Raw genomic sequence first — 17,877 nt, 5'->3', positions numbered from 1 at the left:
AAGTGACTTGCTGGTACTGCCTGAGGGCTGCAGTTGAACTAGAGACCAAGGCATGCAGGAATATTGACTACGGTTAATAGAGAAGTACAGTACTTCGGAATTCTAAGCGAGACATTCCTGGCTTCACAGAGAACTGAGGCATCTAGAGAAGGGCCTCCAAAGTTAAGCTGGTGGCAACTTTAGTCTCTTTGGCTGTCCTGTCCTGTCCCTTTCCCAGGGAAAACACACCTGATGCCTGTTATGTTTCTTTGATGTCCATGCAAAGTCCTTTTCAGACAAGGAATAGTGATTGCTAGCTCTTTCATTTGATTATCATGTTGCTATTTTGTTGGATAAGGTGGTGGTTTCTTTTAAAAATAAATCAGTAACCTATAATTAATCTAAATAAGGACATATGAAGATGGAATGATATTGGGTTGCTAATAGGTAAAAAATAGGTGTGTGAGAGAGAGAGAGAGATGCATGGATGTGAAATAATTTGTGTGTATACATATGTGTGTATAAATATTATGCATCACCCCAGGTTTCAGTTTGCACTTGCCATTATGGGAGCTTTTCTCCCCTGTAGGTGAGGAGAATTATGGGTGGGATTAACCCAAGAAGCCTTGTCAGTGGAAGCTCTGTGCAAGGACTTTCGCTGTGCAGTGGGGCTTTCCCCCTACTGTGATTCTGCCCCCCTCCCATGCTTCTCAGTTAGCTCTGGAAGTGGGGGACGGGAGAGCCCCCAGAACAGGGCTTAGACAAATGAAGTTTCTGTAATAGTGTATTGTTGAATTCTACCATTTATTTTTGATTCTCATATGTATCATGAAATCCAAGTGTTACATGAGAGCTTTCTGAATCTTCTGGGATGCTGTGAGCCCCAAAAGTTGTCTCGACATCTGTTGTCCTTTGTATGCAGTACTCAGCCTGGCAGCTGAACTGTCTTTCTTTTTTGCATCGTGAAAAGTGATACTCCCATATATTGGGCGAAGCTTTTGAGCTATGAGTACCAGGCCGGTAGGGGGAGACTCTTGAACTGCTTCCAATTTGGGCAACTACCCTGTGTACATCTGGGCCAAGTTCTTGTTGGAACACCTGGAAGGAGCCAATTTATGAGCTTATTGCACTTGAAGAGTAGGCAAAAATGGGGGAAAATGTTTTTATTGGCTGTGTTGCATGGGAAATAACTGTATGCACTCCTAAAAAGAAAACAGGCTATCTCAAAAACTCATTCTTCTTAGGCCTGACTCTGTTCCATAGGCTGTCCCCTGAAGAGCTTTTCCTGAGGTTGCTGTCTATAGTAATGGCCATGCCAAACACCAAGTGATGCTGTGCTATTTCTTTTTTTCAGTACTTCACCTGCCTGTTGCTGATCCTCATAGCCCAGATAGCTGCTGGCGTGCTCATCTACCTCCAGCGGGATAGAGTAAGTGACTCCTATCCTCTCCCACCTGCTTTCTTCCATGGAAACTGTGCTTTTGTACCCTGTGCTTTCACCATATGCTCCTGGTTTCTGATGCAGAACTTAGATTTGCCATCCCTCTCTGGGAAAATTCTTAAATCTAGCTCTTGTAGGTTTAAGAGCTAGTCTTTGGGCAAATGCCCCTGAGGTCACGTTTCCTTTCAAAATATTTCTCTTGATTGCTGTGTTCCCACACATACAATATCATGAGGTCGAGCTAAACAAAACATACGCCTGGATAGCTCAGTTGGTTAGAGCGTGGTGCTGATAATGCCAAAATTGCAGGTTTCATCCCCGTATGGGACAGCTGAATATTCATGCATTGCAGTGGATTGGACTGGATGGTCCTCTGCAATTCTATGTACAAAAGCAGATGGTTTATGCCGAATGAACACAGAAGGCTGAATAAAATGCTTCACTAGTGGACTTCTGCTAGCACCATGGACTTCACCTTTCTTCCTCCCCAGGGGCAGATCTGGGGAACTGGAGGAGAGTGTGCAAGTCAGCACTGGATACAACCCATAGCATGTACTGCATATTTCAGGGGTATAGGATGGTTTGTGTTGAATTTGCTTTTCGCTGTTAACAGAAATTGGTTAGTGAAGTGTCTAGATAATAAATTAATTGCTCAAAGGGCAACTCCTAAAACTGGGGTGCAGTCTGCTTTGGGGGATTTTTTTTAGAAGGCTGGGAAATTCTAAGCCCTTATTCCCTGCTGACACATTATGCCATGCAGACTTGGTGCTCAGTAGTAGCCTCCTGCCTCGGAAGTGGTAGCACATTTTTTAGAATCTGGGTGAGAACCAATGTAAATAAAACTGTCATGATTTAATTTGGGGGTAGAGGAGCTCTGATCCTGTGCTGGTGATTGAATACAAACTCCCATCCGCTCCAGACAGTGTGGCCAATGGTCAGAGTTTATGATAGTTCTAATCCAGCAACATCTGGAGGGCCACAATTTCCTGGTCCATAGCCTAGTTAAAAATGAAATAGCAGCTGGGAGAAAGTTACTCTAACCACTTCCCCGCTTGAGTGCTTCCTCTTAGGTGCATGTGTTCCAACTGTGTCTATAAACCTGGAACAGTCCTTATTTGCCAGCTGTCATGCACGGCACACCCCACTCCTTGTTTCATTGCTATTTTAGTGTCCTAGAGCTACCACTGGTGCCCTTCAAAAACTAAATTCTTATCTATTTTGTGTTTTTAATACTGTGAACCGCCCTGTGATCTTCTGATTATAGGAATGGTAAAAAAAATTAATAATAAATAACTGTAATAAAATTCTGAAAGGGTAGGGTTGCCCAGACATGGCATTATTTATTTCATTCTGGCATGTGGATAGGCTGCCACTTCACACCTGCAGCTGTGTTTATTTCTGAGCTGTATTTTGAGACAAAGATGTAATTCTAGTATATAGTTTGCCAAAAGGACCAGCACTGTTTTAGCTTTGGAACCAATGCAGAATAGGCCAATACTGAATATATGAATGCAGCATGTGGACTGGAACTTTTCTGGGTTGTGGTGTGTGTGTGTGAAAGAGAAAGTGGGCTCTTTGCCATCCTTGGTATGAGAACTGGGACATTTCCATTGTATAGTGTGGGTCTGAAGCAGGGTGGTAAAAATTATGTAAAATTTGGCTTTACATAATTGCCAGATTGACATGCTTGAGCTCCTTCCTACAGTTAGTGTCAAACCGGATGGAGTAAAGCCTTTTCTGTTTGTATGGAATTTTTTTAAATGTCTCTTCTGTGACCTTTTTATGATCTCCTGCAGTGGTTGAACCTGTTCTGTGCTTTTAACTGGGTGTTTTACATTGTAAAATAGCCAGTTAAAACTGCATAACTAGCTCAACAACAATATTCAGGATCTCGTCTCCTGCAACCTCTTTCACTTTAGCTGAGGTTGCTGTTACGCTAAGAGAAAAAGTCTGCAAGAGACATTTTCCCTGATGCCAAAGAAAAAGACCCCTGGCTAGGTACAATGTATAAAGATTGCAATAGCCACCTCCTTCCTTCTTAAGGCATGTTATTCCATGAAGCTCCAGCAAATTTTTCTCCAGAACTCTTCTGCTGCTACCAGTCTTTGACTGAGGGTTTTTTTGTTCCCTCAAAGTCTGGTTTTCTGAGATATTTTTCTCCCTTTGATGCTGTAGATGTTTTGGGTTTGGCTTGTCATATTTTCCTCCACATTGTAAAGATGGAAGCCTCTATGTGGAGAAGTTGCTGCAGGGTTGCTCTAGCAACAGAGGTTGGTCCTGAAGCCTCATTTTTCTTCTGCTTCATAATGGTGGGGAGGCATCTTTGGAAACATCACAGAACTCTTCTTGGCAGGAAGAGTCTGGCACACCAGTCTCCTCTCCCCTCATGTTGTTTGATAAAGGTGGGCCTACTTCCAGCTAGAATCTGGCTGCCAGGAGGCAAAGCCGGCAGGCCTCCGTCTTCCCCTTCTCTCATCCAGTGGTCTGAGTCACAATGTTGCATAGCTGAGTGTTTCGTTTTGTGCAAAGGAGAACTTTCTTTTGGTTAAATTTTAGCTTTCATATGTGTCCTGGGGCTGTGAAACTACCAGTGCAATTTTGCAGGTGGGATTCAGTTGAATAACAGCAAATTCAGGTTTTGCAGTTGAAAGTGGATTTGGAGCTCTTGTGCAACAAGCGCTCTTTCTCTCCTCAGACTTTTCTCCGGAAGGAAAGTGGCAAGAAAATGCCCTGGCAAGTGTTGGGGAGGATAATTGCTTGAAGCAAGGTCTTATGGGCTCAATAAGCAGGTTATCTGGAAGTAAACCAGGCCTACCCAGTACACACTGCTCCTGTCAGGAATTCCTGTTGCACTTGGGTCCTTCTTCCAGGCTTCTCATAGGCATCTGGTTAGTCACAGCATGATGTGAGAAGGTTGAACAACATGGGCCTTTTGTCTCATCCAGCAAGGATGCTCTCATGATCTCACTTTCAGTCCAGATGATGTTGGACTTCAGTTCCTATTAGCTCCAGCAAACATGAGCCATGGCCAGGGAAGATGGGAGTTGGGGTACAGCAGTGTCTGAGGACGCCATGTTGGCTACCCCATTAGACTGACTGAGGCAGATTATAGGGGCAAGAAGGACAGAACTGGGTGTACCACATGGTCTGCACATCTTATGTTGGCCCACTGTCCTCAGGTGCATTGGAGGATGCTGTCTCACCGCCTATGTTGAAGTGTGACTCTCTGTCCATACAACTGGCTTCTGTCAATGAATGGGGACAGGGTGCCATCTTTGCCTCAGGTAGCAAAATGTCTTAGATCAGCCCTTCCTTTGCCTTGCCTCTTCTCAAAGATACTTTCCCCTCAATTCTCATTTACTTTGGGCCAAGCAAGGCATGATATTAAAATGCATGTCTGCATTTAATGTGCACTATATGGAAATTATTGGGAGCCCACTCAGGCAGAAACTGGGGTGGAAGAGCCTCTGTTTCTGGAATCTGACTTTTAGTCAGTGAGGTAGTATTAAATGGAAACTTTTGACCTCTCTTGCTTTTCCATGGTATGTATGCAAACTCTCGTCAAGGGGAAATTGTGAAACATTTCATTGTTCCTGTCTGATCTCATAACTGGGGCTGCCAGACAGTAACCCAGACGCCTGTACCATACATAGCTCGGGATGTGAGCTTGTGCTTCACCTACTTGACACTTGCTGGGCTCGTGCCTCAGGAGTCCTCCCCAATGATTCAGTGACACAAACGGGCCAAAGAAAAGCTGGCTAACTTCTTCTTCCAAAACCTCCAGCTGTTGGCAGTACCCTGTAGAAACTCTGTACTAGAAGGAAGGGCTTGCTCTCGGTTGCTGTCCCTTCCTGTATATTCTTGACGAAGATCACCCTCCTGTGACAAGCAGGTACCCTTTTTTAGGGTTAGAATATACACCGTTAGCATGACTGTGTTCTTTGTGCCATTGGACCAGTCAGGTGTTCCCGCTCTGCTCTTGGAATTAGGTTTGTGCTTTCCTCCCCTTTTTGGTTTCTGTTCCCTCGCGTCTCATTTCTTTGCTCCACATCCCACACAGATCCACACTTGTGGCCCTTCACTCTTTCAAAGCTATCCTCTGAATAGTATCCTGCTGAGGGTGACACACACAAAACCCTGAGATGTCATGCACATTTCTTGCTGTGACATCTTGTCACAGGGGAAATTGCAAATATGCAAATGGAGGGAAGAGGGGAACCTGTGGACATGAAGCTCAGTGATGCAACACACCAAGCCACTGTTCAGGTGGAACATCCTTGGGTTTTGTTAGGTGGCTGTGGATTCATTTTTTTAACAGATTAAGTGTGGGCTCAACATGCTAATAATCTGATTTAATATCCAGGCTATTTTTAACAAGAGGTGAATGTTATTTTCTTTTTTAAAAAATAAATGTTTTATATTGTATCACACACAGAAGCAACTAGTGCAAAAGATATGCTTGGTGTGTGTGTCTGTGTCTGTGTGTGTGTGTGTGTCTGTGTGTGTGTTACTGTGTTATTTGGGGGAATTGCAGGGAAGACATTGAATTCCTATGTGGCCTGTTCTTTTTTGGAGAGGAAAAGGCTGGATGCATTTGGAAGTCATGTCATCTACTTAACCAGGAATGGAGAGGGGATTGGGAGCTACAGACTGTAGTTGCATGACAAGGAAAAGGCACAGTACACATACATGGACATTGGACTAATCCATGCATTTCTAATCTCATTCACACATGACACTAAAAACTGATTCTGGGGCTAAGGTCTGGTGAGCCCACACCTAGGCAAAGGGTACAGTGCATCATGCCCACATCATTTGGGTAGGAAAGCATCACTTGCCACTGACAATCTTGAAACTCGGACCTTTTTGGTTTTCCACATTTTGAGTCTGTAGCATGTAAAAGTGGTCTTCTCTTTTTAACACAGCAGAGGGGAGGGACAGGCTCCTTGCCTTCGTGCCATCTATGACTTAGGACAAAGGCAACCAGGACCAATTGCATTAGCGGCAGGAACCAGGTCAAGTTGCTTTGCTGCTCATCCCTCCTTTCCTCCCTGGGAGGAGCTGGGGCGAGAGGCAGAGAGCTTGGCCATGTAAACTGAGTAACAGAGGGCCAGACGTCAGCTGGGAGTGATTGTATAATTCTCTTCCATCTGACTGCATGGCCAGGAGGAATATATGAGCAGATGCAGCCTCCTTCGGAGCGGCTTTGCTCGGAGGCAGTCTGTATGCAGCCACCACCGAGAACAGCCTTGCTCGGTTGTATGTCTGAGGAGAGTGCGAGCTTCATTGGGGCTGAGCGGGGCTGCCATATGGAGATCTATTTGACTGGCTGCCCTGTGGAAATTTGACCTAGTTCTGAAAGCCCATTACAAATGCTTCAAGTGCCAGCTTTGTCCCCAGCGTGACACTCTCGAGCTTGTACAGTCGAGTGCTGGGTACTTTGTGCTTGCAGAATTCGGAAGAGGAGCTTTATTTAAAATAGCTTGACAGGGACAGGCTGGCAGTGTGGTTTAGCGCAGTAACTGGGCCATCCCGCTTAAGTGAGCTCATGAACTGGTGTAAGCTGCAGTCAGAGAGATCTCCCGCTTTACTGGCCTAGACAGGCACAGTAGTCAGATCTGGGGGGGGGGGGGGAGAAACCTGTGACCCAGTTGCATTGCCATCAGAGGAAATTTGCTTCATTTGCAAATCTGGAGGTTCACTAATACACATCTATTGATCATCTATATCTATCTATCCATCTGTCTGTTTATCTATCTGTCATTCATCTACCATCATCATCTATCTATTTTTATTGACTTACAGAAATATGTACAAACTTGCACATAACCATACAAACGACAACAAAACCATACACAGAGCATATTCAATGTAAAAACAAAATAAAGAGATACAGTTACATATGACCACATTTTAAGATGAATTTATATAGCCCAACCGCAATGAGGAGTGAGTCATGGGAGCAGTACTTCTATGACTCTCCCTATTTATATAATAAAAATATGGGTACCAGTGTGCGTCAAAACTGTCTCATTTGGCTTTGCTCCAGACCAGGCGTTCAGATAAAGCAATGCTCCATATATTAATAAATCATGCCTCCCACATAAGAAGTTTTGATGATTTCTTGTATTGGGCTATTGCCAGTTTGGCTGACAATAGTAACATAAGCATTAGGTTTTCTTAAGTTGCAGGAAAATTGACATTGTTCTCTAAAGAAAGAAGGGCTATGGAGGCAAATACTGTTAAATAGCTGCTCTCGTTGAAAAAACCCAGCTTCAGAATGGCTGAATCTCCTCACATTCCCACCACTAATACGGTAATTTTGAGTTAACATCCTCTGGGAGGATCCTGACTTGAACTGGTCTCCTGTAGCTATGATTCTTATGGCATGAACCAAAGGTGGGGAGCCCCGGGAGTGGGGAGGGGGTGAGAGGTGGATTGCAAAAAATGAGAGTTGAGCGGAAGGTGTTCAAGATGTTTTCAAGCTGAGGCAGCCAACTGACCACTCTCTCTACAGAGCCTTCCCTCAGGAAAGGAAGCCTCTCTCTACAGAGCCTTCCCTCAGGAAAGGAAGCAGGAGTGGGGAGGGGGAGGATGTTTGTAGCTGCTTGACCCAGTATGGTGCCCACCCTTCAGAAAATGATGATTTGCCTGAAGAGGAGATGATCTAGGGACTTAGCCAGGCCATCCATAAACCATACATCCTTGCTTCTTATGAAGCTCTGGACTGTGTGTGTGTGTGTGTATTCACTACATGTTTAGAAAGGTTGCAGCTTTATAAATTGGTTGTGCCTTTTAGCTGAACCTAATACTGTATGAGGGACATGGGTGACGCTGTGGTCTAAACCATTGAGCCTCTTGGGCTTGCCGATCGGAAGGTTGGTGGTTCAAATCTGTGCGACTGGGTGAGCTCCCGTTGCTCTGCCCCAGCTCCTGCCAACCTAGAAGTTCGAAAGCACACCAGTGCTTTTGAGGTACCACTGTGGTACCTCTGTGGCAGGAAGGTAAACAGCATTTCCGTGCACTCTGGCTTCCATCACAGTGTCCCGTTGCGCCATAAGCTGTTTAGTCATGCTGGCCATGTGAACCAGAAAGCTGTCTGTGGACAAACGCCGGCTCTCTCAGCCTGAAGCAAGATGAGCGCCACAACCCCATAGTTGCCTTTGACTGGACGTAACTGTCCAGGGATCCTTTACCTTTACCTTTAATACTGTATGGTAACCTGCATGTGTTCAACATGGGCTAAATGACTTTTTGAAATCTGTTGGACAAAGAGTGAGTGATCAATACTTAACCCCCCCCTCTTTTTTTTTTTTATTCATCAGCTCAGGAAAGAACTGGATATGATTGCTGGCAACCTCATTCAGAATTACAATCCCTATGATGACAAGAATAGGACCCTTGAGAATGCGTGGGACTATGTCCAGTTGCAGGTGAGTGGTCATGCAAGAGCTGATCAGACAAGGGGGAAAGGCTGGCTAATATTCAGTACTGTGAGGGAGCTGTTATTGGCAGTCTCTGCAGAGATACTGTTGTCCGGCCACTAGGGATTTGGACACAAATTAATTCATAAACAGTGCTGTTTGAAGGCAGCAAACAGATATAGGTTGGAGGAGGGAGCCCTTTGGGGTTCATTCCCTACCATAGGGGCACACTCCCTACCATATTCTCTGTGTGGCCCCTCTGGGGGATTTGCAGAAGGGTGGCCCCCTGAGAACGGGCAGATGCAACATTATTATAGCTTGATCAAAGTACTGGGGGCAGTAGCCTCGTTACACTCTTATTTGCTGACCTTTCTTTACTGCTATGAGCTTATGGAAAGGCACAAGCAAGAGCCACTTCACTCAGGAGTTATTTTACATGGGCTTGGGGGGGTGTGAGGGAGAGAGAGGTGTTTGCATGGAACACGAAACCATGGTTTATTTTAACCAGTGCTATATTTCTAGAAAAAGAGGTGCAGGCACTCACCATGAATGCCTCTCCTGTTCTCTTATAATGGCAATGGCACCCACCCGAGAGGTGCCGGAACTGAGTTCCAGTGAGTTTAAGCTGGGGAAAAAAGCCCTGATTTTAACCGTGGTTTGTTCAACAAATCAAGTGTTGCCTCACACAATGAACAAGCAAGCTTTGGCTTTGCTTTGGACCACATGCCACTGAGCTTCCAGCCCCAGAAACCTGTGACTGTATGAAGCTATGACTATTGAACGTGTGACTGTCATGGTTTGCATACTGACTCACTTTGAGCCACCTTGGGTTTGCAAACGATGGCAGCAATCTGCGGCCCCTCTCAGCTCAGTGGTGGTCCTACGCCTCCAGCTGACTGGCGTGTGTTGTCCCCAGATCAATATTAAGTGACACACATGTGAAGCGCGCGCGCGTGTGTGTGTGTGTGTGTGTTGCTGAAGACAGAACTTTTCTGGTATGTGATTTAATTCCAAGGAATATTTCTAGATGCAGTGGAGGTACAAGTGTGTGTGTGTGTGTGTGTGTGTGTGTGTGTGTGTGTGTGTGTGTGATTTTAAAGCAAATCCTTTCAGGAATCTTGAAACTCTTTTCTTTTTTCAAATATTATATAAATAGCTAAACCTCTTGCTTTGGGGACAAGAAGGCCAAAACCCTTCTGACTTCCATCTGGTGTGTGTGTGTGTGTGTGTTTCTTGGCAAACGCTTTGCATACATCAGGCTTGCACGACTCGGGACTTGCCAGGCTGAAATTGGCTCGCCAGCCATGCATTGTAAGATCTGCCAGATGTTTGGTACCTCTCTGTGTGCTTTCAGGCCCTGGCAGGCAGAACGCAATGTGTGGCTGGTGGGAAACAGCAAAAAAGAAAAACAGGATGCGTTTGGGTTATCATACTTGGTTAGTGAGCTGCAGTTGGCAGACCTGGTAGGTCACAAGTTGTGCCAGCCTGGCTTGGAGCATTGTGGCAGACAGGTCAGTAGGCTAAAGTTCTTAAGGCTTTATATAAGCATTGCATTGGAACAAACGGCTAGGTTCACATAGAGGTTGCCTCCTTTCTGCTCACGCTACAGCCTTCACTCTCGTGTGTGTGTTCTGGGTAAGTGCTTCCATGCTCATTGAGCTACGAGTGAGCCTTCGGTCTCTTATACAAAGAACGGAGCAAGAATATGAAAAACTGAGCAAATGTTTTTGAACTTGTGGCTCTCTTTTGTTAAATCTAGGTGCTCAGTAATATACTGGCTCTGAAACTTCATGCACATAGTCATAATAACAAACAGCGCAACTGTTTTCCATGTTGCACGCGCGCACACACACACACATGTATATACACACACACACACACCCCACACCCCACACCCTCCACTGCAACTAAACATTCAGAACCCCATTTGGCTCTGCAGATTTAAGTCCCAGCTCAGACATAGACATAGGCAACAAATCATGGCTTGGCCATTGTGAATAGGATCTGCTCCCTGGGCTTTCTATTCCCCTAGGATACTAGGATTTGTTTCCTTGTTTGGGCAAACCATTGGTTGCACCAGAAATGTCTTTCTCTTCCTTCTGCTGCCCCACAATAAATCTGGCTGAATCAAGACCTCCAATCAAATATTTGGGACAGATGGACTCAGATATTTATCTTGAGACTAATCTGACCTTTAAAGGCCAAAGGTTCCCCACCCCGCCAATAGGCTGTGGGCTAAGGCAGCCTTCCCCAAGTATGCTGGCCACGGCTGAGAGGAGTTGCAGTCCAACACATTTGGAGGGTTGGGGAAAGCTGAACTAAGATTTGTCTGTCTGATAGTAGCTTGCTTTTAATATCTTCCTCCCCCTTCTCCTCAGCTGGGCTTGTTTAATTTGTTGGTGGTGAGGAGAGAGTAGGTGACAAGCGCTATCTTCTGGTGACTTGCTGTCTTAACACTTGGCATTCTGGTTTGAGGCGGCATGTACGAATGGAGCCTTATATTGAAATTACTAGCACTCTGAAAATTCAGAACTCTGGGTTGGATCCAGAGGCGTGAGAGCAGAATTAATTCTGGGATTGCAATGTTCTATGAACTGATGTGTGAGAGGCTGCAGAAGACAACATGGGTTTATTCAGCTTGTGTCTGTTTCTCATTTTTACAATCTTAAATTCATTAAATTAAATTTCTGCAGCAATTTGCAATATTTTTTAATAATCCTCATGAAAATTCTTCAGTATTTTAGTGTGCTTTTCTCTTTCATTCCGGACCAATGCACACATTTTTGCAAGCAGTTTCTCCTAATATACTACATTTACGTATATGTTATTTTTACCAATAGATTCCTTATTATGTGCACTGTCCCCTATATGCATTCCTGTAAACATTGTTCGGTTGGAGAACCGCATAACAAAATGCAGTGTGAATTTTGAAGGTGGCTGTGTTTTGGTTCTCAGATTGTTTTAGAGTTTCAATTTGATAGATTTGGCTTCCGTGTGGACGGAATCGAATTCCTCCCCTACTTTTAAGATACAGTGATTTCTTTCTTCAATGGCAGCTGTCTTGCTGTGGCTGGGCTGCACCAGAAAATTGGAAAAACAACACTTTCCTCCAGGACGGAAACCAGACATCCTACCCTTGCTCTTGCGGCAATGACTCGACTAACTCCCTCTCAGAAACAGGCTTCTGCTCTTTGGGTACTGTTTCCAACACCACAACGGTTGAGGACTGGCCTGTTAGAAAGCAGGTGAGTGTGTCTAACTTAATGGAATCCCATTGCAGGAGGTTGTATTAGAGCAGGTGTAGCTAAGCCTCAGTTTAGGGGCCTGATCTGCCACCTCAAGCAATTTTTCCTGGCCACCCAACACCCAACCAATTTGGTGGCAGCACCAGAAAGGAAAAGGAAAAAAAGAAATAGTTTTTTAAGTAGGTGCCTGGATGAAGAGGCAGTTGCAAATTGCTGCCTCCCCTGTTGTCAGGTTGATCATTTGAGTGGAGAGCGTGCAGTAGTCCCTCTCCCCCAACTGATCCAGATCAGCTGAGGAAGGGAGGGGTGTGTGTGTGCCTCTGTATGTTTTCATGCGGGTGTCCCAGGTTTGGCCAGTCCAACCTCTGGCATGAGGCTCCCAGCGGATTTATCAAGGTTGAATGTTGTTGGGATTTGTCCAAGGAAATGGGGGCAATTGGCAGGCCCCCAGCTAGCTCCAGCCCACCGGCCAGCAGCCGGGCGATCTCCGGTCCTTGGATCAGCATGTAACTGTGACCCAAGCTTCAGAAACCTTCAGAAGCTGAGCACACAAGTCAGCAGAGTAAACTCTTCGCAACAGAAGGGCAGATAGAGGCTGTGTAAAGTGTATTTACAGGCATTTTATTCAGCATCAGGACAAAGGGAAAAACATGTCTTCTCCCCTTCGTGTCCAAGCAAGCAGCATAAGCAAAAGCTGTACACACAACGGAAGTTCCCAGCAAGCTTTGCTGGAATGTAAACAGACATGTGACATACAACAACTCCACATATCTGTTAAGGTGGAATGGAATATAGTAACAAATGTGGCCCTTGGCCAAGAAAGTGTATCTACCCCTGTATGAGAGTTTTCCTGACTGTAAAGAAAGATAGTAAGCTGGAAGATGCCAACAAGGTGCAGGCTGTGCTGTTTCACAATACTAAGATATTGCTGTTTTCTGTATTGACCTAACCCCACCTTGCTAATAAGTAGGGGAGGGGAGTGAAGATCCTTTTGCATGGTATTAAATGCTTGGCAAGTCATTTTTCTCACCCTTTTGTTTACTCCCAGGGCTGTCGGGAAGGTGTGCAGAATTGGTTACAGGAGAATCTTGGCATCATTCTCGGAGTCTGTGCAGGGGTTGCTGTCATTGAGGTAAGACCCCCCCCCCCGACACACACACACACACACACACACACACACACACACAGACAGACAGACACTGTTTTATAGAATGCATCCTGGACGGATGGATCTTGTACTTAGAAGCAAGGGACACAAGGTGTGTGAGCTCCACACACCAACATTGCTCATCTGGCCCCATCATTACAGTGCTATGCAGTTGTGGTGGCTTCTGAGTTGTAGATGCTTCAGCATCTCAGAGCAGCGTAAGCGTGTGCAGAGTCTGGACCAGGGGTCTGCAACCTTTAAGACAAAAAGAGCCACTTGGACCCATTTCTGAAGGGAAAAAAAACTGGGAGCCGCAAAACCATTGCGACATTTAAAACAAATATATCTCCAGAGCCGCGATCTGACAGCGGGCGGGAAGGTGACGTCAGGACGGTGCGTGACTAATGCACGCACCGCCCCCATGCGACGTCACAGCCAGTACAGCGCCTGCCACAGTGGGGAGTGTCGGGGCGCACAATGCGCCTCCTCCCCTTGCTAGTATCCGCCCCGGAGCCGCAGCAAAGGTGTAAAAGAGCCACATGCGGCTCTGGAGCTGCGGGTTGCAGACCCCTGGTCTGGACTGTAATGTGGCATGAGACTGTTGTCTCGTGCTGACAACTCCTTTGCCATTTCTTACCCAAAACACTTGCTGGAAGTTAACACTTTTAAGACTGCGTTGCTTACTCTGCCTTTGTTTTCTCTCATGCAGGGGTCTTGCCAAAACAGCTAGTACTGCAATTAGATGTAAAAAAAATCTAGCCTTGCCTAATTAATGGAGTATGCTGTCAGGGACCGTGCTGAGGAGGGCTGCACTGAGGAGGAATGGTGGGAGCCTCCTGCTCCCCCTGCTCCTGCTCCTGAATCTTCCCAGGAGCAGGAGGACAGTGTAGATTTGGAACAGTGGTTTGCAGAGGGACATAGTTCAGAAGGCAGAAGCTGGGAAATACTGGTTGGGGAACAGCTAGGAGAGGAAACATGGGAAGAGAGAGGGTTAACAGATTCACAGTCTCTGGACAGCATTCCTCCACCACCCTCCCCAAAGTTGAGAAGAGCCCAGAAAGTGGCAGAACAGAAAGCACAGAGGGTGCAAGCTCAGATTACGAGACATAGAAGTGACGTAGATTAATAGGGACAGAAGGGGGTGGGCTCCTTAATTGGGAGCACCGCCATTATTAGTAGATGTGTTCTTTGTTCTTTTGCTGTGATTATTAAAGTTTGTAACCTGTAAGAAGACTCCTTTTCCTTTGTTCTGCTTATCTGCTGCCATGGGGGAGGAAACTGATTCCCTGAAGCCTGACATCTGCTACTTATGAACTGAACCCGCAACGCTAAGAGGCTTTCTTGCCCAGTTTCACTTTATTGCAGTGCTCAGCTTAACAATAAAAGTGGTGTTTTTTTAATGAATAAAGAAGGGGGGGGCTATGGATTATTTTTATCTTATTCGTTAAATGTATAGCTTGTCTTTCCTCCTGAAAGTGGGCCGAGGCAACAAACAAAAGATAAAACAATGTCCGGTGTGGTACAGTGAGTGCAGTATTGGACTGGTCTGTGGATGACCAAGGTTGAAATCCCCACTCAGCCCTGAAGCTCTTCTGGCCAGCAGCTTCCTCTCTCAGAAGAAGAAGAAGAAGAAGAAGAAGAAGAGTTTGGATTTGATATCCCGCCTTTCACTCCCTTTAAGGAGTCTCAAAGCGGCTCACATTCTCCTTTCCCTTCCTCCCCCACAACAAACACTCTGTGAGGTGAGTGGGGCTGAGAGACTTCAGAGAAGTGTGACTAGCCCAAGGTCACCCAGCAGCTGCATGTGGAGGAGCGGAGACGCGAACCCAGTTCCCCAGATAACGAGACTACCGCTCTTAACCACTACACCACACTGGCTCTCAGCCAAACCTACCTCACAGGGCGGGGAAATGGGAATTAGCACAGGGATCCTCCAGGCCTAGGGTGCTTGGAACCAACCATCTCTTTGACCAGCTTCATTTTTTGCTTACTCTTTGTAGCTCCTGGGGATGATTCTCTCGATCTGCCTCTGCAAGAACATACACACTGAAGACTACACCAAAGTGCCCAAGTACTGAGACTGCTGGCCTCAAGAGCTGTCCCGGAGCTAACGGGGCATTTCCTTCCTCGTACCCAGACTGTCTTCATCACTTACCATTCCTCCTGTGGCATCCAGCATTGCTATGGATCAATTAGGCTGCACCGCGGCTATGAATTCTCTGAGGGATCAGGGGCTTGGGCAGCCCCTCCTATCTCTTGACTGTTTTTCTACGAAGCTGGCCAATTCAAAGTCTTCCTCCGCTCGTGTGATGTCCTGCACCTTTACTGCCAGCAGCACGCTAGACAGCCTCTTCTTTGTTTTTATCCACTTCTGATCCCTTGTGACTAAGCGTAAAATGCTCCTTTTTCTTTTGCAGCTGTCTGCTACCATTGCTTTGTGTATTAATTTCCACTAGGAAGAACTTTTGGGGGCTTTAACTGTTGTTGGTGGTTTGGGGGTCTCTCCTAAAGAAATACATGCAGTAGAAAGGACAATCCTTTCTCTAACTGACACCCTGGCCTTCCTTAAACTCACTTCCTCAGATCTGTTGAATTGTGTCTCTTGAATAGTTTTGCATAGTTCTGCTATAGTCCCTCCCCCCCACCACAAGACATGTTCCCTTTTCACTTACTGCACCATCTTCAGTGACTTCAATCTGATGGAGGAATGGCCCAGGCCCAGGCTTATGATGTCACCAGCTAGTAGTTACAGGGGTGTTGACTTGGGAGATTTGATTTTTGTACAAAACAAAACAAACCCTATCTTCTCTGCCACACTCTTCTTCCTTTCTGAATCTGGTTAGCTTGGAGGCACTTTAGAGACCACACCCTATAGCATACATGAGTCTGCGCAGGCTCACTGGAATATGTTCTTTGGTTGCCAACTTTTTTTAGAGGTGATGCGTAATAATGTGTTGTGGTAAAAGAATATCTAGGATCAATGGCTTTTTCATACCAGTGGTGGTGGTGGAGCATTTGCTCTGACCCTTAGCTTGTGTAGCGACTCCTTCCTGTTAAACTAAATCTCTGTTTGGGTGCCATCTTTAATTCAGAGCCTCATTGCAGCAGGGAGCCTCTGTCTCGGTGTTTCACTGGGAAATATGTTTTGTACCCAACAGCCATGCTAGATTCTGCTCCAGGACTGAGAGCAGGGAGGGCAATCCCGTGAGGAGAATCCCTTGCTTTGGGGACAGCAAAACTCCGGTAAGGCCTGTGGAAAAAAGAGGGGCAGGTGGTAGTCTCATCCAGGTTAAGTGATTGCTCCTGAGCCACACGACACCCACTGACTGTTGCATGGAAGGCTTCCATTTTAGCACTAAGATGGCACTTAATGTAAACTTTCAAATTTGGACAAAGGATTTCCTCTTTTTTTTTCATATGCTGAGAGTCCTTAATCTCCTTGAATGCACAGGCCAGCAGGGCGCGTCCTAGCACAACACAGGAAGACTCGTGGAGGGGAGAGTCTACAAGAAGGCATGAACGATTGCCCTGCGTGGAGATTTTTTAACAGGCTTGAGGTGGTCTAAAGTACAAGTCCCAAAGCTGAGAAGAGCCTCTCATATCTCCATGCACCCCAGAAATCATTTGCTCCTAGTTCTTAAATAATGACTGGTGGTGACAAATCCAAGAAAAAGCTATTAATAATTTGTTTTGCTTTGAGGGTAGAGTTAAGTGCAGGAAGAGCACCATCAAGGAATCTGCCTGCCCCATGTTGAGTCCCTTCCTCATTTAAAAGCAAACAAAGCTTGCAAAAGGGATTTCCCTGGGAGTGATTGTTTTTGCTCTTCTCACCTCCATCCTGGTCTTTCCTTTTCCCCTTTCCTTTTTTTTTTTTTTGGAATTGATTGTAAGCTAGGTTTTATATTCACCTCTTGTGCTTCGATTGATAAGCCGCTTCAATTGATAAGCTGTTTATGCTATGGTTCTTCTCTCGGATTCAGCGCCGAGTGGAAGGAAAGCTGAGCCCCTTCTGGATTTCTCCTTTTGTTTTTAGAAACCTCTTCCAAATGGAAGAAATGCATGTACAGATTTAAACAAGTAATGGGTGGGTATTTCAGTAATAAAAAGATTTGCTTAAAAAAAAGGTGTCTTGTCTTTGTGTAACATTCTATTGAAGTGGCCTTAAATATGTTTAGGGTGCTAAGAGAAGAACGGGGATCTGTACTGTAGAATAGCGAGTGTCAACATTGCTTATGCTGATTAGTTTTCATTTCACAAACAGAACTCGTGTGTGTGTGTGTGTGTGTGTGTGGTTCATATACAGTGGTACCTTGGGTTACATACGCTTCAGGTTACAGACTCCGCTAACCCAAAAATAGTGCTTCAGGTTAAGAACTTTGCTTCAGGATGAGAACAGAAATTGTGCTCCGGCGGTGCAGCAGCAGCAGGAGGCCCCATTAGCTAAAGTGGTGCTTCAGGTTAAGAACAGTTTCAGGTTAAGTACGGACCTCCGGAATGAATTAAGTACTTAACCCGAGGTACCACTGTATTAAGTACATTTTTGAACAATGGGCTTGATAGGAATTGCAGAACGCTAATCATTCAAACGGCACAAGACATAGGATTGCATTTGATAATGGTGGAAATGCTTGTTACCAAAAT

The 17,877-nt window shown here is 45.6% G+C and overlaps 1 protein-coding gene across 4 annotated transcripts in view; it reads left to right on the top strand.

The window, feature by feature from the left end:
• The window catches only part of CD82 (CD82 molecule), a 68,094-nt gene extending 50,735 nt beyond the window's left edge, over nucleotides 1-17,359 (top strand). For all 4 annotated transcript variants that reach the window (XM_083465586.1, XM_083465587.1, XM_083465588.1 and 1 more), the window contains 5 exons: nucleotides 1,334-1,408; nucleotides 8,746-8,853; nucleotides 11,901-12,089; nucleotides 13,138-13,221; nucleotides 15,237-17,359. In XM_083465586.1, coding sequence (XP_083321712.1) covers nucleotides 1,334-1,408; nucleotides 8,746-8,853; nucleotides 11,901-12,089; nucleotides 13,138-13,221; nucleotides 15,237-15,314 — 534 coding nt within the window. In that variant the 3' untranslated portion in view covers nucleotides 15,315-17,359. The remainder of the gene's footprint in view (nucleotides 1-1,333; nucleotides 1,409-8,745; nucleotides 8,854-11,900; nucleotides 12,090-13,137; nucleotides 13,222-15,236) is intronic.
• Nucleotides 17,360-17,877: the final 518 nt, after the last annotated feature.

Source organism: Podarcis liolepis (assembly GCF_965112155.1).
Source record: "Podarcis liolepis genome assembly, chromosome: 1".
Lineage (NCBI taxonomy): Eukaryota > Metazoa > Chordata > Lepidosauria > Squamata > Lacertidae > Podarcis > Podarcis liolepis.
This window is presented reverse-complemented; position numbering and strand designations above follow the sequence as displayed.